Source organism: Nicotiana tabacum, chromosome 7, assembly GCF_000715075.1.
Source record: "Nicotiana tabacum cultivar K326 chromosome 7, ASM71507v2, whole genome shotgun sequence".
NCBI classification, from domain to species: domain Eukaryota; kingdom Viridiplantae; phylum Streptophyta; class Magnoliopsida; order Solanales; family Solanaceae; genus Nicotiana; species Nicotiana tabacum.
Genome location: NC_134086.1, coordinates 171,705,304 through 171,730,924, shown reverse-complemented (window position 1 = coordinate 171,730,924; position 25,621 = coordinate 171,705,304). Strand labels below are relative to the sequence as shown.

The following is a 25,621-nucleotide window of genomic DNA, read 5'->3' as shown; positions in this document are numbered from 1 at the left end:
AAGAATGGAGTGGGTATCCTGGTAGATATCCATCTTAGAGTGTCCGTGGTAGAGGTCAGACGGGTGAATGATAGACTAACCACTATTAAGTTGGTGGTGGGTGAGGGTACTTTAAATGTCGTTAGCGCGTACGCACCGCAAACAGGCTTGGATGAGGATATTAAGAGGCGCTTTTGGGAGGGGTTGGATGAGATTGTTCGTAGTATACCACCTTCTGAGAGGTTATTCATAGGAGGAGATTTCAATGGTCATATTGGGTCATCTGCAGCTGGGTACACTGAGGTGCATGGCGGCTTTGGTTTCGGGGAGCGGAACGGAGGGGGCATTTCGCTATTGGACTTTTCCAAGGCTTTCGATCTAGTCATTGCGAACTCGAGTTTTACGAACCGGGATGAACATTTGGTTACTTACCAAAGTTTGGTGGCGAAGACTCAGATTGACTATCTCCTCCTCAGGAGATGCGACAGAAGGTTGTGCGAGGACTGCAAGGTTATCCCAGGTGAGACCCTCTCAACGCAGCATAGGCTTTTGGTGATGGACATTTGTATTAGGATAAGGAGGAAGAAGAGGTCAGTACAAGGACGCCCCAGGATTAGGTGGGGCGCCTTAACTAAGGATAAAGCTAAGGAGTTGGAAGGAAGGTTATCGGCAATGGGAGCTTGGAGAAGTAGTGGGGACGCAAACACAATGTGGTCGACGACGGCGGACTGTATAAGAAAGGCGGCGAGAGAGGTGTTAGGGATATCTACGGGCCACAATGGTGGCCACAAAGGAGATTGGTGGTGGAATGCAGTTGTCCAAGGTAAAGTGGAAGCAAAGAAGGCGGCTTACCTGCGGTTAGTAGGGAGCACTGACGAGGAGGAGAAGAGAGAGAACAATCAAAGGTATAAGGTAGCTAGGAAGGAGGCGAAGATGGCAGTGACGGAGGCTAAGACGATAGCTTTTGCTCGTCTGAATGAGGAACTAAGGAACAAAGGTGGGGAGAAGAAGTTATTCCGACTTGCTAAGACGAGAGAGAGGACAACTCAGGACCTAGACCAAGTGAGGTGCATAAAAGATGATGAAGGCAAAGTTTTGATGGGAGATGACCAGATTAAGAGGAGGTGGCAGACCTACTTTCATAAACTTTTAAGTGAAGAAGGGAATTAGGATATTATACTTGGGGAATTGAGGAATGCCGACAGTCACCATGAATTAAGTAATTGTAGGGACATTGAGATCGATGAAGTCATGGAGGCAATGCGTAAGATGAGAAGGGGCAGAGATACCGGACCAGACGAAATTCCGGTTGAACTGTGGAGGTGTGTGGGTAGAGCAGGCTTGGAATGGCTTACTGCATTATTTAGTGTTATATTCAAGACTAATAGGATGCCTGAAGAGTGGAGGTGGAGTACAATGGTCCCGTTGTATAAGAACAAAGGTGATGTCTAGAGCTGTAACAACTATAGGGGCATCAAATTACTAAGTCATACCATGAAAGTTTGGGAGAGAGTGGTAGAAATGAGAGTGCGAAGGACGGTGTCTATTTCAGACAACCAGTTCGGGTTCATGCCGGGGCGATCTACCATAGAAGCTATCCACCTTATTAGGAGGATGGTGGAACAGTACATGGATAGGAAGAAGGATCTCCACATGGTGTTTATTGATCTGGAGAAAGCGTACGATAGGGTTCCTAGGAAGGTCTTATAGAGCTTCTTAGAGGATAAAGCGGTCCCGGTTAACTATATTAGGGTGATTAAAGACATGTATGCTGGAGCTAAGACTCGGGTTAGGACAGTAGGAGGCGACTCCGAACACTTTCCAGTTATTACGGGTTGCACCAAGGGTCTGCGCTCAGCCCATTCCTATTTGCCCTAGTGATGGATGCACTGACTCATCATATTCAAGGGGAGGTTCCATGGTGCATGCTATTTACTGATGACATTATTCTAATTGTCGAGACACGAGACGACGTCAACGAGAGGCTAGAGATTTGGAGACATGCTCTTGAGTGTAAAGGTTTCAAGTTGAGCAGGACGAAGACGGAATACCTCGAGTGCAAATTTGGTGTTGAGCCGACGGAAGCGGGAGTTGAAGTGAGGCTTGACTCTCAAGTCATTCCCAAGAGGGGTAGTTTCAAGTACCTTGGATCGGTTATTCAGGGGATCGGGGAGATTGACGAGGATGTCACACATCGTATATGGGTGGGGTGGATGAAGTGAAGGTTAGCGTCGGGAGTCTTGTGTGACAAGAAAGTGCCACCGTTACTAAAAGGTAAGTTTTATAGAGCAGTGGTTAGGCCTGCCATGTTATAACTGAATGTTGGCCGGTAAAGAATTCACACATCCAGAAGATGAAAGTAGCAGAGATGAGGATGTTGAGGTGGATGTGCGGGCATACAAGGATGGATAAGATTAGGAATGAAGATATTCGAGAGAAGGTAGGTGTGGCCCCCATGGAGGACAAGATGCGGGAAGTAAGACTCAGATGGTTCGGGCACATTCAGAGGAGGAGCATTGATGCACCGGTGAAGAGGTGTGAGCGACTGGCTGTAGTGGGCACGCGGAGAGGTAGAGGGTGACCTAAGAAGTATTGGGGAGAGGTGATCAAACAGGACATGGCGCGACTTAGGATTACTGAGGACATGGCCCTTGACAGGGAAGTATGGAGGTCGAGCATTAAGATTGTAGGTTAGGGGAGAATTGTGAATATTTTTACAGCACAATAGAGTGAGACTAGCTAGTTAGGAGTTAGACTAAGAATGTCATTGGTCATCTATTGATGCAAGGCTTTACCTGCTAGTTTTACTATACCAGCCATTTATTTCGCATTTCGTATGGTACTAATATATCGGCTCCTGTTGCTTTTTTTTGAGCTGAGGGCCTCCTGGAAACATCCTCTCTACCCTTCAAGGGTAGGGGTAAGGTATGCATACATATTACCCTCCCCAGACCCCACTTGTGGGATTATACTGGGTCGTTGTTGTTGTTGTTATTGTTATAAATTACTTCGAAAAGAATTTTATTCAGAAAATTATAAAGTCTAGTTATTAAATGTTTTATGCAGCTGATAATTTAAAAGTTAAAAGCTGAAAGATAAGCATCCACAAATCACAGGGATTAGTCGTCCTGAATTAGATAAGTCATGACCAGAAGAATTATGCGAAATAAGTGAATATATCAGACGACATATTCTTGATTGATTTAAGAAAAATAATTCCCTCAATACAACTTAATTCCGTCAAGTATGTACGAGGAAGTATAGAGAACCTTGGTTGGTTGTTGACTAACGGAAAGAATGAGAGAAAAAAGATGCACAAACAAAAAGGGGAAGAAAGAACATCAAGAAAATAACCTCTGGATTTCTATTATGGACATGTCAACAACCAGATTTATAAGGCTACAATTGGAAAAAAGAGGAAGAAGACCATAAACAGAAATGACAGATAGAGAGTATTTGTTTAGATAGCTACAAGTGTGTCAATTTGTTGATATTTCTTCCGCGTAGCACGAAATTTATGCACCTTCAACATAAGTTCATCTGCCTGAATGCCATTGATCAACCCAAAGTGTGACGACCCAAAGGGTCATCACCGTAATTCTTCCTTGTTCCATGCTTCTGAGGCCTTGAAAACCTCGCTTTTAGTTGCCTCGATATTTCTTGCACAGTCCGGGTGCGTAGCCGGAAAGCTTATATGTTAGAATATGTAAATTATGTGAAAAATTTGATGGATTTTGATATTAATACGCATAATATTGACTTCGGTCAACATTTTGGGTAAACAGACACGAACCTGGGATTCGACGGTCCCGAAGGGTCCGTAGAAAAATATGGAACTTGAGCGTGTGCCCGAAATTAAATTCTGAGGTCCCAAGCCCGAGAAATGAATTTTTGTGTGAAATTGTTTTCTGAAATTAATTAAGGAAAATGAAGAAGAAAATTGATCGGAAAACTGTGGTATCGGGTTCGTATTTTGGTTCCGACGCCCGATACGAGTCTTAAATATCTTTTAAGCATTATCTGTAAAGTTTGGCTAAAAACGGACGTCATATGACGTGTTTCGGACTTAAAATGGGGAATTTGAGTTTTTATGAAAGTTGAAAGAAAATCATGTATTTTGAGGCTTGATCCTATGTATATGATGTTATTTTGGCGATTTGATCGCACGAGTAAGTCCGTAAGGTATTTTCGAGATCATATGAATGTTTGGTTTGGAGCCCCGAGGGCTCGGGTGAGTTTTGAGTAGGGCCCGGGAGGTTTTAAACTTAAAAAAATGCAGGTTCATGTGTTGCAGGTCCGGCGCGGCCGCGACCATTTCCGCGCGGTCCGCGCTGGCAGTAACGCGGCCGCGGCACTTTTCTATATGGTCCGCGTGGTGGGGTTCAGAGGGGGGTGGTCAGGCCGACCAGCGCGGCCGCGCACCAAATCAGTGCGGTCCGTGCTGGGTGGGTTCAGAGAGAGCCCACTTCTTCCCTCCCTCGGCGCGGCCACGGTACATTTCCGCGTAGTCAGCGCTGGCAGCCACGCGGCCGTGGTGCATTTCTGCGCGGTCCGCGCCAGCCCCCAGCATATGTATAAATTCAGGATTTTCAGTCATTTTTCCACTTTTCAAAAACCAAAAACCTAAGAGGCAGGCGATTTTCCAAACAACATTTCTTCTCCAAAACGATTGGTAAGTGATTTCTAACTTAATTTCTTTATTCCTTAACGTCTTTTAACATAATTTCAACTTCAAATCAAAGATTTTCATGGGTGAAATTGAGTGTTTTGTGTAGAACCTAGGTTTTCTACAAATTAAGGAGTTGGACCTCAATTTGGGGTCCGATTTCAAAACAAAGCATTTATTTGGATTCGTGGGAGAATGGGTAACCGGGTTTTGGTCTGAACCTCGAGTTTCGACCACGTGGGTCCGGGGGTGTTTTTGACCTTTTTGGGAAAAACCTTGTAAAAATTATTTTCATGTATTGGGATTGATCCATTTAGTAATTATTAATGTGATTGAGTAACTTATGACTAGATTCGAGCGGATTGGTGGTGGAATCAAGAGGTAAAACTATAATTGAGACTTGAGTGGTGTTCAAGGCATCGAGGTAAGTGTTTGTTCTAACTTTGGATTGAGGGAATAAGGATTAGGATGTTATTTGCTACTTGCTAATGTGGAGTACAGTGTATAGGCATGGTGACGGTTATCTATGCACCGGAGTCTAGCATGACCGTGAGTCTTAACTGCTTTTAACTCGAATAATATGACACAATTTCCTTGTTTGCTTGATGAGTTTCATATAATGTGAGTGATTGAGGTAGAAATTGTGATTGGTGTACTTTTGGAGCGTTAGCTCGAACCTGAATGTGTTAGTTGAGGAAGAAGTGATTTAAAAAGAGAATGTGTTGTGAGTACTCCCTTGTCGGGATGTGTAGACTGATATATACTCTCCCTTGTCGGGATATTTTGGGCTGTTAGCTGTACCCTTGTCGAGTTAAATGTATTGAGTTGTTATCCGTCCCTGAAGGGGTCTACACGCCGTCCACTTATATATGATATTATGGGATCGTGTGGTACGCCGTCCACTTATATATGATATTATGGGATCGTGTGGCACGCCGTCCACTTATATATGATATTATGGGATCGTGTGGCACGCCGTCCACTTATATATGATATTATGGGATCGTGTGGCACGCCATCCACTTATATATGATATTATGGGATCGTGTGGCACGCCGTCCACTTATATATGATATTATGGGATCGTGTGGCACGCCGTCCACTTATAGCTTTACTTTGTATTATCTTGTTATTGTTTTCTTGCACTCGTTATATATATATATGTATAGGTTAATTGTGTGTGCCACACAATCCCATAATATCATATATAAGTGGACGGCGTGCCACACGATCCCATAATATCATATATAAGTGGACGGCGTACCACACGATCCCATAATATCATATATAAGTGGACGGCGTGCCACACGATCCCATAATATCATATATAAGTGGTAGGTTCTATCTAGCCTCGTCACTACTTCGCCGGGGTTAGGCCAGGCACTTACCAGCACATGTGGTCGGTTGTGCTGATGCTATACTCTGTGCATTTTTGTGCACAGATCAGGGAGCAGCTTTCGGACTGCAGCAGTAGGACTTTTGGGAGCTATCTTCAGTCCAGGGACTCTCGAGGTAGCCTAGCTGGCGTTCGCAGGCCAAAATCCCTTTCCATGTTTCTCGTTTGTTTATCTTGTATCAGACAAACATGATGTATTTTCCTTTCAGACATTGTTTGTAGCATTCTGTAGTAGTCCGTGAGCTAGTGACACCAAACTCTGGGTAGCATTTTGGTTCAAACTTCCGCACTTTTGGTTTTTAGTTGTTTTAAATTTAAAGTCTTCCGCTTAGATTTTGTCTCGCTTATTATATTGTTGAAAGAAAGCAGGAAAGGTGTTTTAAACTTTTGGCTTGCCTAGCTCCGATAGTAGGCGCCATCACGACACCCGATGGTGGGAAATCCGGGTTGTGACAAGTTGGTATCAGAGCACTAGGTTACTTAGGTCTCACAACTCACGGACAAGCTCAGTAGAGTCTGAGGGATCGGTACGGAGACGTCTGTATTTATCCTGTAGAGGCTTCTGAGTTAGGAAAACTTCACCTTGTTCATTCTTGTCGTGCGATTCTGTTTCTCAAGTACTGATTGTCTTTCCACTCTTTTCTTTTGCAGATGGCGAGGACACGTGCTTCCTCTTCTACCGCGCAGCAGCCCGAGCCCCCAGCAGTAGCTCCTATCAGGGGCAGGGGGCGAGGCCGAGGCAGTGCCAAAGGCGGAGGCCGGGGTAGAGCTCAGCCCCGAGCGGCAGTCCCAGAGGTGGAGCCTCATGTTGACTACGACGAAGAGGTTCCAGCTCCAGCTGTTCCAGTGGGCCCAGCTGAGGTCCCAGTGGGTTTCATAGCTACTCCAGTGCTTCAGGACGCTTTGGTCCGACTAGTAGGCTTTATGGAGGGCATTTCCAGAGCGGGTTTGCTTCTTGTAGATACAGCCACATCTCAGGATGGGGGAGGAGTTCAGACTCCCGATACTCATACTCCAGAGCCGGTAGCTCCTCAGGCTCAGGTTCCAGCAGTTCAGCCAGCCGTGGCAGTTTAGCCAGCTGTGGCAGCCCAACCAGGAATTGCGGCTCAGTCTAGTGATGGTGCGGCTATGTCTGCGGATGCTTTGTGGAGGCTTGATCGTTTCACCAAGCTCTTCACTACTACATGTAGTGGCACTCCCTCAGAGGATGCTCAGGATTTCATCTTCAGCTGTCATAAGGTTCTACGGACTATGGGCATTGTAGAGACCAATGGGGTCGACTTTGCCACTTTTCGCCTGGCAGGATCCGCTAAGACTTGGTGGAGGGATTTCTGTGTAGCCAGGCCAGCAGGGTCACCATCATTGAACTGAGGATTAGTTTTCAGAGTTATTTCTGGGGAAGTTTCTTCCAGTTACTCAGTGAGATGCTCTTCGCAGGTAGTTTGAGCGTCTCCAATAGGGTCCTATGACGGTTACCCAATATGAGACCTGGTTCATTGATCTCGCTCGTCATGCCATTGTGATACTCCCCACCGAGAGAGAGAGGGTGCGGAGGTTTGTCGATGGGTTGGTTCAGCCGATCCGTGTTCAGATGGCCATGAGTGCCAGGAGTGAGATTACATTTCAGGAGGCGGCAGATGGTGCCCGCCAGATAGAGATGGCACTTTCTCAGGGAGGTGGTCATGGGTCTGATAAGAGGCCCCGTTATTCTGGTAGATTCAGTGGTACCTCGTCTGGAGGTAGGGATTCTTATGGTAGAGGCCATCCTTCGAGGCCCTTTCAGTTAGCTCTCCAAGCTTCTCATGGTACACTAGGTGGTCGTGGTTCTTAGCCGCAGTATTCTAACCAGCAGCTCTTCAGTTCACTATCAGCACCTATTAGTGCACCACCACTTCGTTATTCTCAGCAGCCGAGGGCTTGTTATACTTGTGGCGATGTGAGTCACATTGGCAGATATTTCCCTCGAGCTTCCAGCAGCTCGCAGCAGCAGCGTCCTCGCCCGATAATTCAGGCACCAATTGCCCCACAGCTTGCCCAGTCAGCTAGAGGCGGGGGTAGAGGACATAGAGGTGGAGGTAGAGGCCTTAGAGGTGGAGCTCAGACTGCTAGAGGTAGGGGTCAGCCAGCAGCAGATCGTCCCAGGGATATGATTCAGGGAGGTGGGGCCCAACCCCGTTGTTATGCCTTGCCAGCCAGGCCAGAAGCTGAGTCATCAGATGCTCTGATTACAGGTACTATTCTGGTCTGTGATAGGGATGCTTCTGTGCTATTCGATCCCGGATCTACGTATTCATATGTATCGTCCTATTTTGCACCCTATTTGGTTATGCCTAGTGAGGCCTTGAGTATTCCTGTAACGTGTCTACACCAGTGAGGGATTCTGTAGTGGTGGACCGGGTTCATCGTTCCTGTGTTGTGGTATTGAGGGGTCTTGAGACCCATGTTAACTTGTTGCTCTTGGATATGGTGGATTTCGATGTCATATTAAGGATGAATTGGTTGTCCCCGTATCATGTGATCCTGGCTTGCCATGCCAAGACCGTGACCTTGGCGTTGCCAGATTTGCCCCGACTAGAGTGGAGAGGGACTCCTGGTCATTCTACTCGCATCGTTATTTCTTATGTGAAGTCTCGACGCATGGTCGAGAAGGGGTGCCTAGCTTATCTGGCCTATGTTCGCGACTCCAGCGCTGAGGTCCCGTCTATTGATTTTGTTCCTATTGTTCGGGAGTTTCTCGAGGTCTTCCCTTCAGACCTGCCGGGCATGCCGCCCGACAGGGATATTGCTTTTTGTATTGATCTGGCTCCGGGCACTCAGCCCATTTCCATTCCGACGTATCATATGGCGCCGCCAGAATTGAAAGAGTTAAAGGATCAACTTTAGGATTTACTTGAGAAGGGTTTCATTAGACCCAGTGTTTCGCCTTGGGCGCACCGATGCTATTTGTGAAGAAAAAGGATAGTTCGATGAGGATGTGCATTGATTACCGGTAATTGAACAAGGTGACAATTAAGAACAAGTACCCACTTCCGAGGATCGACGACTTATTCGACCAGCTTCAGGGTGCGAGGGTGTTTTCAAAGATAGATTTAAGATCTGGCTACCACCAGCTGAGGATTAGGGCGTCTGATGTCCCTAAGACTGCATTTCGCACTCGGTATGGGTACTATGAATTTTTGGTCATGTCATTCGGATTGACTAATGCCCCAGCAACGTTCATGGAGTTGATAAACCGAATGTTCAGACCTTATTTGGACTTATCCGTCATAGTCTTCATTGACGATATTCTTATATACTCCCGCAGTCAGGAGGAGCATGAGCAGCACCTCAGAGCGGTTCTTCAGACCCTGAAGGATAGTCAGTTGTATGCTAAGTTCTCGAAGTGCGAGTTTTGGTTGAGTTAAGTCGCCTTCCTGGGTCATATCGTATCAGCAGCAGGTATTCAGGTAGACCCGAAGAAGATAGAGGCAGTCAAGAACTGGCCTCGACCAGCTTCAACTACGGAGATTCGGAGTTTCCTGGGGTTAGCAGGTTACTACCGTCGGTTCGTGGAGGGGTTTTCATCCATTGCCGCCCCTATGACCAGATTGACCCAGAAGGGTGCCCAGTCCAGGTGGTCGGACGAGTGTGAGGCGAGCTTTCAGAAGCTCAAGACGGCTCTGACTATGGCACCGGTATTGGTTTTGCCCACAAGTTCAGGGCCATATACGGTCTATTGTGATGCGTCCCGTATTGGGCTTGGTGCAATATTGATGTAGGAAGGCAAAGTCATTGCCTATACTTCGAGGCAGTTGAAGATCCACGAGAAGAATTATCCGGTTCATGATCTCAAGTTGGCAACCATTGTTCATGCCTTGAAGATCTGGAGGCATTACTTATATGGCGTGACGTGTGAGGTTTACACTGATCACAAGAGTCTTCAGTATCTGTTCAAGAAGAAAGAGTTGAATCTGAGGCAGAGGAGGTGGTTAGAGTTGCTGAAGGATTATGATGTTACTATCTTATATCACCCGGGAAAGGCCAATGTGGTAGCCGATGCATTGAGCAGGAAGTCCGCCAGCATGGGTAGTCTTGCGTATATTCCAGTTAGCCAGAGATCGCTTGCTTTGGGCGTTCAGGCTTTGGCCAATCAGTTTGTGAGGTTGGACATTTTTTAGCCTAGTCGAGTATTAGCTTGCACGGTCGCTCGTTCTTCGTTATTGGAGCGTATCCGTGATTGGCAGTTTGATGATCCCCATTTGTGTGTCTTGAGGGACACGGTGCAGCGTGGAGGTGCCAAGAAAGTGACCTTAGATGAGGATGGTGTATTGAGATTGCAGGGGCGAGTTTGTGTGCCCAATGTTGATGGGATTCGAGAGTTGATCTTAGTGGAGGCCCACAGTTCTCGGTATTCTATTCATCCGGGCACTGCGAAGATGTATCAGGATTTGAGGTAGCACTATTGGTGGCATAGAATGAAGAAAGACATTGTTGCATATGTGGCTCGTTGTTTGAACTGTCAGCAGGTTAAGTACGAGCATCAGAGGCCCGGTGGTTTATTTCAGAGGATTGAGCTTCCCGAGTGGAAGTGGGAGAGGATTACTATGGAATTTGTTACTGGACTTCCGATGACTAGGAAGAAGTTTGATGCAGTTTGGGTTATTGTTGATAGGCTGACCAAGTCAGCGCATTTTGTTCCTGTTGCATCCACTTATTCGTCTGAAAGGTTAGCCGAGATTTATATCAGGGAGATTGTTCTCCTTCATGGGGTGCCGCTATCTATCATTTCGGATCGGGGTACGTAGTTTACCTCGCACTTCTGGAGAGCAGTTCAGTGAGAGTTAGGCACCCAGGTGCAATTGAGCACAACATTTCATCCCCAGACGGACGGTCAGTCCGAGAGGACTATTCAGATCCTTGAGGACATGCTCCGAGCCTGTGTCATTGATTTTGGAGGCTCGTGGGACCAGTTTTTGCCTTTAGCAGAGTTTGCCTACAACAACAGCTACCAGTCCAACATTCAGATGGCTCCGTATGAGGCGTTGTATGGTAGGTGATGTCGGTCTATAGTTGGATGGTTTGAGCCGGGAGAGGCTCGATTATTGGGTACGGATCTGGTTCAGGAGGCCTTGGACAAGGTCAGGATTATTCAGGATAGACTTCGTGCAGCTCAGTCCAGACAGAAGAGTTATGCAGAACGCAAGGTCAGAGATGTTGCTTACGTGGTTGGTGAGTGGGTATTGCTCCGTGTATCCCCTATGAAGGGCGTGATGAGATATGGGAAGAAGGGCAAGCTCAGCCCTAGGTTCATCGGTCCATTTGAGATTCTTGATCGTGTGGGAGAGGTGGCTTATAGACTTGCCTTGCCACCTAGCTTGTCAGTTGTGCATCCCGTGTTTCATGTATCTATGCTCTGGAAGTATCGCGGAGATCCATCGTACGTGTTAGATTTCAACACTGTCCAATTGGACAAAGATCTGTTATATGAAGAGGAGCCAGTGGCTATTCTAGATCGGCAAGTTCGACAGTTGAGGTCGAAGAGTTTTCTTTCGGTGCGTGTTCAGTGGAGAGGTCAGCCTCTTGAGGCATCGACCTGGGAGTTCGAATCCGATATGCGAGGCCATTATCCTCATTTATTTCCCGACTCAGGTACTTCTTTCTTTTGTCAGTTCGAGGACGAACGGTTATTTTAGAGGTGGAGAATGTGACGACCCAAAGGGTCATCACCGTAATTCTTCCTTGTTCCGTGCTTCCGAGGCCTTGAAAACCTCGCTTTTAGTTGCTTCGATATTTCGTGCGCAGTCCGGGCGCGTAGCCGGAAAGCTTTTATGTTAGAATATGTGAAAAATTTGATGGATTTTGATATTAATATGTATAATATTGACTTCGGTCAATATTTTGGGTAAACGGATACGGACCTGTGATTCGACGGTCCCGGAGGGTCCGTAGAAAAATATGCGACTTGAGCGTGTGCCCGAAATTAAATTCCAAGGTCCCAATCCCAAGAAATGAATTTATGTGTGAAATTGTTTTCTAAAATTAATTAAGGAAAATGAAGAAGAAAATTGATTGGAAAACTGTGGTATCGGGCTCGTATTTTGGTTCCGACGCCCGGTACGAGTCTTAAATATGTTTTAACCACTATCTGTAAAGTTTGGCTAAAAACGGACGTCATATGACGTGTTTCGGACTTAAAATGGGGAATTTGAGTTTTTATGAAAGTTGAAAAAAATCATGTATTTTGAGGCTTGATCCTATGCATATAATGTTATCTTGGCGATTTAATCGCACGAGTAAGTCCGTAAGATGTTTTAAGGTTGTGTGCATGTTTGGTTTGGAGCCCTAGGGCTCGGGTGAGTTTCGAGTGGGGCCCGGGAGGTCTTAAACTTAAAAAAATGCAGGTTCAGGTGTTGCAGGTCCGGCGCGGCCATTTCAGCGCGGTCCGCGCTGGCAGCCACGCGGCCGTGGCACGTTTCTGTGCGGTCCGCGTGGTGGGGTTCAGAGTGGGGTGGCCAGGCCGACCAGCGTGGCCGCGCACCAAATCAGTATGGTCCGCGCTGGGTGGGTTCAGAGAGAGCCCATTTCTTCCCTCCCTCGGCGCGGCCGCGGTACATTTCTGCGCGGTCCACGCTGGCAACACGCGGCCGTGGTGCATTTCTGCGCGGTCCGCGCCAGCCCTCAGCATATGTATAAATTCCGGATTTTCAGTCATTTTTCCACTTTTCAAATACCCAAAACCTAAGAGGCGATTTTCCAAACAACATTTCTTCTCCAAAATGATTGGTAAGTGATTTCTAACTTAATTTCTTTATTCCTTAACGTCTTTTAACATAATTTCAACTTCAAATCAAAGATTTTCATCGGTGAAATTGGGTGTTTTGGGTAGAACCTAGGTTTTCTACAAATTGAGGAGTTGGACCTCAATTTGGGGTCCGATTTCAAAACAAAGCATGTATTTGGATTCGTGGGAGAATGGGTAACCGGGTTTTGGTCCGAACCTCGAGTTTCGACCACGTGGGTTCGGGGGTGTTTTTGACCTTTTTGGGAAAAACCTTGTAAAAATTATTTTCATGCATTGGGATTGATCCATTTAGTAATTACTAATGTGATTGAGTAACTTATGACTAGATTCGAGCGGATTGGTGGTGGAATCAAGAGGTAAAGCTATAATTGAGACTTGAGTGGTGTTCAAGGCATCGAGGTAAGTGTTTGTTCTAACTTTGGATTGAGGGAATAAGGATTAGGATATTATTTGTCACTTGCTAATGTGGAGTACGGTGTATAGGCATGGTGACAGTTATCTATGCACCGGAGTCTAGCATGACCGTGAGTCTTAACTGCTTTTAATTCGAATAATGTGACACAATCTCCTTGTTTGCTTGATGAGTTTCATATAATGTGAGCGATTGAGGTAGAAATTGTGGTTTGTGTACTTTTGGAGCGTTAGCTCGAACATGAATGTGTTAGTTGAGGAAGAAGTGATTTAAAAAGAGAATATGTTGTGAGTACTCCCTTGCCGGGATGTGTAGACTGATATATACTCTCCCTTGTTGGGATATTTTGGGCTGTTAGTTGTACCCTTGTCGGGTTAAAGGTATTGAGTTGTTATCCGCCCCTGAAGGGGTCTACTACATGAAGTCAGATATTATATACTATATTATGGGATCGTGTGGTACGCCGTCCACTTATATATGATATTATTGGATCGTGTGGTACGCCGTCTACTTATATATGATATTATGGGATCGTGTGGCACGTCGTCCACTTATATATGATATTATGGGATTGTGTGGCACGCCGTCCACTTATATATGATATTATGGGATCGTGTGGCACGCCGTCCACTTATACATGATATTATGGGATCGTGTGGCACGTCGTCCACTTATATATGATATTATGGGATCGTGTGGCACGTCGTCCACTTATATATGATATTATGGGATCGTGTGGCACGCCGTCCACTATATATATATATATCATGGAAACCAGAGTTTCTTCTATATATATATATATATATATCCACTATATATATAAGTATATATATATATTATGGAAACCGGAGTTTCTTCTGTTTATTTCCGATATTTCATTTTTATCTGTTACTCCCCGATAGCATGTCCCCTCCCAGCTTTACTTTGTATTATCTTGTTATTGTTTTCTTGCACTCGTTATATATATTTGTACAAGTTAATTGTGGTAGGTTCTATCTAGCTTCGTCACTACTTCGCTAGGGTTAGGCCAGGCACTTATCAACACATAGGGTCGGTTGTGCTGATGCTACACTCTGTGCATTTTTGTGCACAGATCAGGGAGCAGCTTTCGGACTGCAACAGTAGGACTTTTGGGAGCTATCTTCAGTACAGGGACTCTCGAGGTAGCCTAGCTGGCATTCGCAGGCCAAAGTCCCTTTCCATGTTTCTCGTTTGTTTATCTTGTATCAGACAAACATGATGTATTTTACTTTCAGACATTGTTTGTAGCATTCTGTAGTAGTCTGTAAGCTAGTGACACCAAACTCTGGGTAGTATTTTGGTTCAAACTTCCGCACTTTTGGTTTTCAGTTGTTTTAAATTTAAAGTCTTCCGCATAGATTTTGTCTCGCTTATTATATTGTTGAAAGAAAGCAGGAAAGGTGTTTTAAACTTTTGGCTTGCCTAGCTCCGATAGTAGGCACCATCACGACACCCGATGATGGGAAATCCGGGTTGTGACACAAAGACACAAGTATCTCCTACTAGTAAATCATTATCCTTAACAAATTTCACCCATCCTTTGCTTAGAAACATCAAAGTTTTCTTCCTAATGCAATGTGTATTCCACTTATTGCCATTAGAATCTTGAAGTTCAACTGGTACTGAAGTCTTTGGCATATAATCTTGAACAAATTCAGGTGGTATATACTGCAGAATAGGACAAATTGCAAAGTAAGAACATATTGAGATATAAAAGCAGTTTAAGGCAAAAAAAAGTGAGACCTTTAGTTTAATGTATAGGTAGAAAGGCTCACCAGAATATAGTTCTGTACTACATTATGTTGCGGAAGCCAAATATATATAGTGTGAATAAGTCAAAACTACTATACCAAAAATTATGACAGCTACCAAATAATAAATAAGACAATAAAACAACAATAAATGGAACACCAGAATTTATGAGGTTCGGCTAATTTTGCCTACTCCTCGGACACAACCAATATTTTATTCCACTCCAAAAATACAAGTGAAATAATACAAAAAAGAGAAGATACAAATGCCTTAAACAGATGAGAAGGCAAATGAGAGGTGTGTTTAAATCCTAAACATTAGGCCTTCTTTTATAGGGGGAAAAATCCCCCCAACTCTTCTCCCAACCGATGTGGGACTTTGGCATTTTGCCAAACTTCAACAAATCTCCACCTTGGCAAAATTCCACATATTCAATTCTCTCTCAATAACAAATTTTGGTTGTGTCTTCATCTTCAATCTTCAGTGTTCAACAATGTTGATCTAATCCAAACAATGTTGAAACTTGATCGTAGTCACCACTTTTGTCAGCATATCAGCAGGATTCTCTGTAGTATGAATTTTCTTCATCGTGACTCCTCCTCCTTCTATGATTTCTCGTACGAAATGATACCGAACATCAATGTGCTTCGTCCTTGTATGATAAACTTGGTTCTTCGCTAATTGAATAGCACTTTGACTATCACAAAAAATTGTGATACCTTTTTGTTCAACACCAAGCTCTTTTAGCAATCCTTGAAGCCAAATTGCCTCCTTCACAGCCTTTGTAATAGCCATGTACTCTGCCTCTATTGTAGACAAAGCAACTGTTGACTGCAAAGTAGACTTCCAACTAACTGGTGCCTTTGCAAAAGTAAATACATAACCAGTAGTTGATCTTCGTTTGTCCAGATCACCCGCAAAATCTGAGTCACAATATCCAACTACAAACTGATTGTATTCCTTCTCAAAAACTAACCCGACATCTACAGTATTATGAATATACCGTAGAATCCACTTCACAGCTTGCCAATGCTCCTTCCCTGGATTGTGCATATATCTGCTAATAACTCCAACAGCTTGTGAAATGTCAGGCCTTGTGCAAACCATTGCATACATCAAGCTACCAACAACATTTGCGTATGGTACCTTTGACATATACTCTCGTTCAGCTTCATCCATTGGCGACATAGTAGTACTTAGCTTAAAATGGGAAGGAAGTGGAGTACTAACTGGCTTAGTCTTGTCATCTATGCCAAAACGTTGAAGTACTCTCTTCAAATATTCCTTTTGAGATAAACAGAGTTTCTTTGAACGTGTATCTCTAATTATCTCCATGCCAAGAATTTTCTTTGCCTCACCCAAATCCTTCATCTCGAACTCCTTCTTCAGTTGAATTTTCAACTTATCAATTTCTTCCGAATTCTTGGAAGCTATCAACATATCATCAACATATAGGAGAAGATATACAAAGGAACCATCTTTAAGCTTGTGCAAATACACACACTGATCGTATTTGCTTCTCTTGTACCCTTGCCGCAACATAAACTCATCAAATCGCTTGTACCATTGTCTAGAAGATTGTTTCAATCCGTACAACGATTTTTCAAGTTTGCACACCATATTTTCTTTTCCAGCAACTTTGAATCCTTCTGGCTGAGTCATGTAGATTTCCTCCTCCAAGTTTCCATGTAAAAACGCAGTTTTTACATCCATCTGAACTAGTTCCAAATCCAATTGTGCTACCAAAGCCAACATAATTCTAATGGAGGAATGTTTTACAACTGGAGAAAACACTTCATTGTAATCAATTCCCTCCTTTTGAGCATATCCTTTGGCCACCAATCTTGCTTTGTAGCAAACATTTACTTGGTTAGGAAATCCTTCCTTCTTTGCAATTACCCATTTGCACCCAATTGCTTTCTTTCCCTTCGGGAGATTGGCCAATCTCCATGTATGATTCTGATGAAGGGATTGTATTTCATCATTCATGGCAATCCTCCACTTATCTTCTTCTGAACTTTGGACTGCGTCTTTATAAGTGGTAGGAACATCATCAGCTACAATTGAGGTTGCACAAGCAACCGTTTCTATGAGACGAACAGGTTTTGTTATTGTTCTTTTTGACCTACTGGTTGCTATTGATTCAAGTTGTTGTTGAGGTTCCTGAGTTGGAATCTCCTCTACTGGCTCTCCTTCCAGAGGGTAATCTTCATTTGTTTCCTCCTCTGCTTCTTGTGTAGGAAAAATAAATTTTCCCTCAAATCCACCTGCTTAGAAACACCTTCATTTTGTTTGGTATCTTCTGTTACCTTATTTACCATAGCAGATTCATCAAAGGTAACATCCCTGCTGAATATTACTTTCTTTGTCATAGGACACCATAAGCGATATCCTTTGACTCCAGAAGTAATTCCCATAAAAATAGCCTTCTTTGCCCTTGAATCCAATTTTGACTCTGTCACATGATAATATGCAGTTGAGCCAAACACGTGCAAAGAGTCATAATCTACAACAGGCTTTCCATACCATTTTTCAAATGGTGACTTGCCATCAATAGCAGCAGATGGTAGACGATTAATGAGGTGGCATGCATATGTAATTGCCTCAGCCCAAAATTCTTTGCCCAAGCCAGCATTGGACAACATACACCGTACCTTCTCCAGCAAGGTCCGGTTCATACGTTCTGCCACTCCATTTTGTTGTGGTGTATGTCTAACAGTGAAGTGTCGGATGATGCCATCATTTTCACAGACCTTATTAAAATGATCATTTTTGTATTCACCTTCATTGTCTGTGCGAATACACTTGATCCTCCTGCCTGTTTGATTCTCCACCATCGTCTTCCATTTGAGAAAAATTCTCAGCACTTCATCTTTGCTTTTCATTGTATACACCCACACTCTTCGGGAAAAATCATCAACAAAGGTTACAAAATAGTGCTTCCCACCCAATGAAGGTGTTTTGGAAGGACCCCAAATATCAGAGTGTACATAATCCAAAATGCCTTTAATATTATGGATCGTTGTACCAAATTTAACCCTTGTCTGTTTCCCTTTGACACAATGCTCACAAAACTCCAAGTTGCAAGCCTTTACTCCTTTTAACAGTCCTTGATCTGATAGAGTTTTCAAGGATTTTCCTCCAGCATGTCCCAAGCGCATGTGCCACAGCTTGGTTGCTTCTGCCTATTTGTCGTCACTGGATGTCACTGTCCCTGTCCCAATAACTGTACTGCAACGATAGCAGTACATATTATTATTCTTCCGATTAGCCTTCATTACCACTAGTGCACCGGAGCATACTCTCATCACTCCATTTTCTGCAATGATTTTGAACCCTTTTGATTCTAGGGCTCCTACAGAGATGAGATTCTTCTTCAAATCCGGTACAAATCGAACATCTGTTAATGTTCTGATCATTCCATCATGGTTCCTTAATCGTATTAAACCAATGTCATATGAGGTAAGAGGGCTGTTATCCGCTGTGTGGATGACTCCATATTCTCCTTCTTGAAATTCCACAAACCAGTCCCTGTTGGGACACATATGATAGCTACAAGCAGAGTACATCAACCATATGTCTGATGATGTTGATGACTCTGTTGTAACTAATGAGAAGTCTGAATCTTCACAATCAGCTACATTTGAATCCATAATGGCCTTTCCATTGTTATGTTTGGCCTTATTCTTCAACTTCGGACAGTCTTTCTTCCAGTGCCCCTTTTCTCGACAAAAGGCACATTCATCTTTGTTGGGTCTGGATCTTGACTTGGATCTTCCCTTCTTTGTCCTCGTTTGATTTTGAGGACGACCCCTCACAAATAGTGCTTCTCCTTCTCCGCCCTTCTGTTTTTCTCGCTTTCTTTGTTCATAGCTGTACAAAACCGAACAAACTTCTCTGAGAGAAACTTCGTCATTTCCATGGAGTAGAGTAGTTTCAAGGTGCTCGTACTCATCAGGAAGTGACGCCAACAACATCAAGGCCAAGTCACCATCATCATAAGTTGTATCCATATTTTGCAAATCTGTGACCAACTTATTGAAACTGGTGATATGTTCATTCATCGTGGTACCAGGAACATAGGTGAAGTGAAACAGTCTCTTCTTCATGTACAATTTATTTTGACTATTTTTCTTCAAAAATTTATCTTCCAGTGCTTTCCATAATTTACTTGCAGAAGTTTCCTTTGTGTATGGATATTTCTGCTCTCTAGCAAGGAAGGATCGAATGGTACCGCAAGCAACACGGTTGATAATTTTCCAATCTTCTTCTCCAATAACATCTGGTCTCTTTTCTTCAATGTCAAGATCTAGCCCTTGTTGAAAAAGGACATCTAGAACCTCGTCTTGCCACATCCCAAAATGCCCGGACCCATCAAAAAATTCTACCGCAAATTTCGCATTTGACACAATTCTTGTCATAAGCGAAAATGTCAATGATGACGTATTGTTGACACTTGATGTAGATTCTTCTTGTTTATTGTCTCCCATATTTGACACAAATATTATTTAATAGCTGACGACACAAATCAAGATTATTTCCTTTCTGATGTAGAAGATCAGACTAAGCTGCAACCACAGAGCATACTTAGACAGAACCTTGACTCAGTTACCAAGATAAATCTTTTCTGATGTGGAAGATCAGACTATGCTGCAACCACAGAGCATACTTAGACAGTATCTTGGCTCTGATACCAATTGTTGCGAAAGCCAAATGTATATAGTGTGAATAAGTCACAACTACTATACCAAAAATTATGACAGCCACCAAATAATAAATAAGACAATAAAGCAACAATAAGTGGAACACCAGAATTTACGAGGTTCGACTAATTTTGCCTACTCCTCGGATACAACCAATATTTTATTTCACTCCAAAAATACAAGTGAAATAATACTAAAAAGAGAAGATACAAATGCCTTAAACAGATGAGAAGACAAATGAGGGGTGTGTTTAAATCCTAAATATTAGGCCTTCTTTTATAGGGGGAAAAATCCCCCAACTCTTCTCCCAACATATGTGGGACTTTGGCATTTTGCCAAACTTCTAACAAATTATATACTCCAAGAATTGTCATGAAGTAAGGATTTGCTGGCATTAACATTTTGGCAGCATTAATGGTCATGTTCGCTTCTGCAGCCTTTGGTCGCCCTCTTTTGCGAGGATTATAAGGCCTTCCCTGCCCTACAGATTTCTCCTGTTGCTGGCCGGTGAATGATTTCTTTGTATCTGCAATTCATCAAATTAATTCTCAATGTGATACGAGTGAGTTTTCAAGCCTACAATCTTCTGTCGGAAAAAGAAACCAACCGTTCTTGCAATTGCTTTCTATTTGAAGATACAGGTCCGAATGCATCTGAAGTCTCCGTATGCTTACTTTCGTTGAACTGAAGACAGTTTTTTCCAATAGAAAGTGTTGGTTCAGATACGCTACAAGTTTGTAAGTTTGTTGACTTTTCTTCCACCCTAGAGCGAAATATGTGCACCTTCAGCATAAGCTCATCAGTCTTAAGGTCCTTGATCAACTCAAAGACACAAGCATCTCCTACCAATAAACCATTATCCCTAACAAATTTAAACCATCCTTCGCTTAAAAACAGATGCATTTTCCTCCTAATGCAACGAGCTTTCCACTTATTTCCAGCAGAATCTTGAAGTTCAATTAGTTCTAAAGTCTTTGGCATATACTCTCGGACAAAATTAGCTGGTATATTCTGCAGATTATGACAACTTGCTAAGATTGTGTCAAGAAGAATGTGAGATTAATATACATGAGTTTGAAGATATTGAGATACAAAGCAGTTTACAATGAATAAAATGACACCTTTAGTTTAATGTATAGGTACAAATGCTCACCAGAATACGGTTCCGTACTACGTTATATTCTACAAGAATCTGCATGAAGTAAGGATTTTCCGGCTTGAACATTTTGGCGGCATTAATGGCCCTGTTTGTTTCTGTTGCTTTAGCTCGTCCTCGTTTGTGAGGCCTTCCACGCCTTACAGACTTCTCCCATTGCTGGCCAGTGAATGATTTCCTTGTATCTGCAATTGGTTCTATTTGAATATATTGGTCCAAGTGTATCTTATGCTTACTTTCATTGAGCTGAAGTATATCGTTTTCACTTCCCACTTGTGCATTATCTTGATTAGTCACACCTCCAGTTACCACTGCAGAATATATAGGAGTATCCATATTTTGCTGAACTAATTTTCCCACAAGTGGCTTAGTTAAATTGCTACCGCCCAATATGTTTAAATTCTTTTCACTTAATACCCGTCCCTCGTCATGCAATTTGTTTGTTCTGCTTCTTGTATCATAGAAATGCCAAAATTTACTCCTAGGTAAAATTTTACATCTTTTGGCTCTAGATGACTTAGCTGAACTCTCTGGTCCTTGCTCAGTTTCCAAGGGATCCACAATTTCAACAGAGCTTTCGTCATCTTTATCATCACCAACACAGCAGATTATTTCCTTCCCGTAAGACAGGCTCTGACTAATGGCACCTAATTTAGCATTACCATGATCCTTACATTGATAATCAATCTCAGTAGCGTTGAGGTCAAATATGTGAACATTGAAATGTGAGTTCTTCCCATATTTGAAGAGTAAAAAGTACCAACACCCGATAGAATGATGTTCCATAAATTCTCGCCAACCATCATGAAGCCAAATCATTTTACCAACCTTCTTCACATTCACACACCAAAAATCATCAGTCGGAACAATAAGCTTGACAGTTTCAAGGAGTTCATCTCCATGTTCCTGGACAAAGGGATCTGGCATGCGCTGCACAGAGAAATAATTACAAACATAGATTTGTATAAGGTAAGAAAAGAATGAAGTACTAACAACTTATGGCACAAAATGGTGGTGTAGCAATTGTAATCTTAATTAATATAGAATAGAAAACTCATACATCAAATTTTTCTAAGTTTCAAATGGAGCGATTATCCACCAGCAAGCAGAAAAAACATTCTTACCAGAAAGCAGGAGAAGAGAGACTAGAAGAGCAATGACTGACAATCTCGAGGATGTAAAAATTTGAGTGCAACAGTGGAATGAAAAGCCAAAGAATGGCAGATTTGCTATAGATACTGAAGTATCAATATATGAAATGATGCCACGAGTATCTCTAGTTTCTATTTTTTTATGAACTATAGATTATCCATCTTTTCTTTGCCGGAAAAAAGGTAGAAGTACGCAATTCAATATAACTTAAGGAAAGGTCGAACAACTCCTTGATGAAGTACTGACAACGTTACTTGCAGCATCAAATTCTGTCACTAGAATGACATTTTGTACATAAAATTTTCATCATTGCGAAAATAAACAAAGCCCTTTGTGCAGTGTTATATAAAATGTAAGAAGAAAATTCAAAATGTCCAATGACCTATGCTAGGCGATCGTTACAGAGGCAATCTTAGAGAAAGGATGACAGCGATGATACAGAGCGGTCAGTGCTCACGCTCATACATGTTATCTGACCCTTCTACGTGATAACATGAGTGACTCAAACTATCATAAAAGAGAATTTCTTCAACCACGGTTTCACGATAAAGATTTGCTTAGGGGTCATAAAAAACTAGAAAAATTATGTTCGGGTTATTCTCTACATAGCCTAATCAGCTTGCTTTTTCTGGCACAAAATTACAAAATTTCCATCAATCACCATACTCTAAGTTGTCACAACCTAATACTAATCTCACTACAACCAAGTAAGCAAATAAGAAAAGAAAAAAGTTGGAAAAATACAAATCAAGGAACTTTTCTGCCAGCAAAATATAGGAGTACAGACATGTTTCCACTCGTTCCCGAACTTGCCTTCATTTACACTATTGAATAAGGCAAAAAGGGATGACCAATTGAACATCATCAATTCTCATTTAGGTGCAGGACATGAATTCAAGAACCAGGATATATACACTGCAAAAGCTGAAGATTTAATGTTTAAAGGTCTTTTATATAACATTGTCAGAGCCAAACACCACCTTAGTACTCCGATGTACACATCGCCACAGTGAATTCAAAATGTACAGTGCAATTTCTTATGAATCACCATGATAAATGTTAGTATAACCATCCGTCAGCCCATGAATTTTCTTATGTAGGATCATTGTTTCACTTATGTACACAAACTGAAAACATTTTGCTATTTCTAATTAGAATCATCGCAATGTATGTGCAGCCAATGCAAATGCACCTATGATTTTTGGTTGACCTCATACATAGTTGAAGTATATATTTATGCTTCATTCCTACTGATTGTGCATGCACTAATTTCTGACTTTCAAATTTTGGGTTCACCTCTGAGAATCATTGGCTTACACGTGGAGTATAGTAGTTTCAAACCATCTAAATATTCTACTGATCAAGACACACAACTAGAGGCGGAGCCAGGATTTGAAGTATTCTAATTTTTTTAAGTGATTGGGCTCTAATTTAATAATTTGTACATAACTTAACGATTTTTTAAGACAAGTAAAGGATTTGCACAAAAGTTATTAGGTTCAGCCGAACCCGTATTCAAAGGGCTAGCCCCTGCACACAACCTAAACAAGACATCAAGATTCTAAGCTAATTGTATCGATCGAGATTGTTCATGGGTTTTCAAAAGACGTCCTTTTGTTCATATATTAGTTTATGAGTTCAAATTCTTTGCAATAAAATCTTAAATTTTCTACGATAAAAAATAACTTGTAATTCTTCATGATAAATGAAATTAGTAACTAGTAAAATAAGACGCTCAACCAACCTGCTACTTCAACAAATTAACTTACCCTATGTATATAACTTAAATCCTTTTGTTTATTTGATTGAATTAATTGAGATTGGTTTTGAGTGGCAAATTAAAGGGGGCGGAGTAGTAGTATTGAGTAAGAACTTACAAGTTGGCCGTCATCAATGACGGAAGGCTCAACGATCACGTAGAAACTGGCGGACGAGTAGGAGTAGGTTCTGGGTTCCATCCTCACGGCGTTTGCACTAATTGACGATTTTCCGGTTGAGAAATTGGCAGAGAAAAGAGCATTGACCATGCAGGCAAGTGTCAATGTTATAACTTTATTGTAGGGTAGCAAACTTTTCGGCTTCGTAGAATATATTTCCCATAAATAACAAAAAATTATTCTAAATACTTATGATACTAATGTTATTTAGGAAATTACATGATTTTTCTTTGACTAAGAGTATTTTTTTTTCAAGTCTTTAAAATTAAGATAACGCTTAATTGTTTGTGAATTATGATGCTTTCAGTTATGTAAATTTAATACATAATTACCCCTGCAGTTATGTAAATTTAATACATAATTCTTCTTTTCTTTTATTCTCTTTCCTGTTTACTTCTCCCTCATTACTCCATCCACCATTTTCACACCCCCAGCTAGCTTCTTCCATTTTCTTTTCTTTCTTTTTTTCTACCATTTTTTCTATTCTTTCTTAATTAATGCCTTAACTTTTTTTTATTTTTTTATATTTTTTTTTTCTATTTGTCTTCTTCCTTGTAGTATTTCGCAGGATAAGTTAATGATTTTGGCGAGAAGCAAATTTTGTTTTGCAATTATGTTTTTTCCTTTTCATTTTACTTTTTTTTCTTTTACATTTTTCTTTTCTTTTTTCTTTCTTTTTTTTCCTTTGCAATGTTTCTCACCGAAAAAATAGTGATTCGGCGACATCATTTTACTGCCAAGTTATCTCCACCATATATTGTCCTATTTTCTATAAATTTAGAAGATTATTTTTACGCTATTCAAAAGGCCTCACAATTTTATCATTTCTATTATCTCCGACAACCTTTTGATTTAATATAAGAGTTTTTCAGCGGGTGATGCATGATGGTTGACAACGAGGAACACAGAGGGGGAGGTTATGAGTACAAGAGGGATCAGAAATGGTGAAGAAAGAGATATAGAGAAAAAAATGTAAAAGAAAAAGAATAAAATAAGATTAAAAAGACAAATAAAAAGTTAAACCGAAAAATATTAAAAACAAAATTAATTTGACTTGTGGCACGGAAAGAATGGTGCGTGATTTGGACTTCTTCTTTTGAAACTGGGGATGGCTTGGAAAGGTGGTAGTTATTACACTTATAACAAGTATCGGGGGTCACAAGAGTATAAGGGTGCAACTGGTAAAGTGAAACAATCTCAGGGGATAATTATATATTATCCCCATAATTATACATATATAATACATAAGTTATGCATATATTATATCTCAATCGGCTATTTCTAGTTTAAATGGTTGAGTGCGCAGCTATTTGGGTTCAATTTTAAGTATGTACTAGGAGTCAGTGTGATAGGTTTTCAATGTCTTTGCCTTATGTTTTGATGATCTAACAAACTTACTGTTAAGGACCAGATAAGGAACCTGACACACTTGGACTATACTGCAAGTTAACAGATTCCAGCTAAATATGAACTGCTATAGCTTCAGGAGATAGGAAACCAAACAAGGACTCGATACCCTTGTGGTTCCCTCATAGCAGTACAAAGTCAATTGGACACAGCTGGAAGCGACGTGACCGCCTGCACTGTTTCTTCCTGCACTGCACTGTTTCCAATGCCCACTTATTCCTTGACCAACTAAAGTGCTTACATCATTTCAAGTGATGTC

General features: G+C 41.9%; 1 protein-coding gene across 1 annotated transcript; it reads right to left on the bottom strand.

Annotated features, from left to right (window-relative positions):
* Positions 1-19,786: 19,786 nt before the first annotated feature.
* Positions 19,787-24,069, bottom strand: LOC107776732 (B3 domain-containing transcription factor VRN1-like). Its single transcript, XM_016596645.2, has 4 exons — positions 23,896-24,069; positions 20,864-21,796; positions 20,318-20,721; positions 19,787-20,236 (listed from the first exon to the last, which is right to left on the bottom strand). Exons 1-4 carry the CDS (start codon positions 24,043-24,045, stop codon positions 20,173-20,175), a joined length of 1,551 nt encoding a protein of 516 aa, XP_016452131.2. The 5' UTR covers positions 24,046-24,069; the 3' UTR covers positions 19,787-20,172.
* Between the last annotated feature and the right edge of the window lie 1,552 nt (positions 24,070-25,621).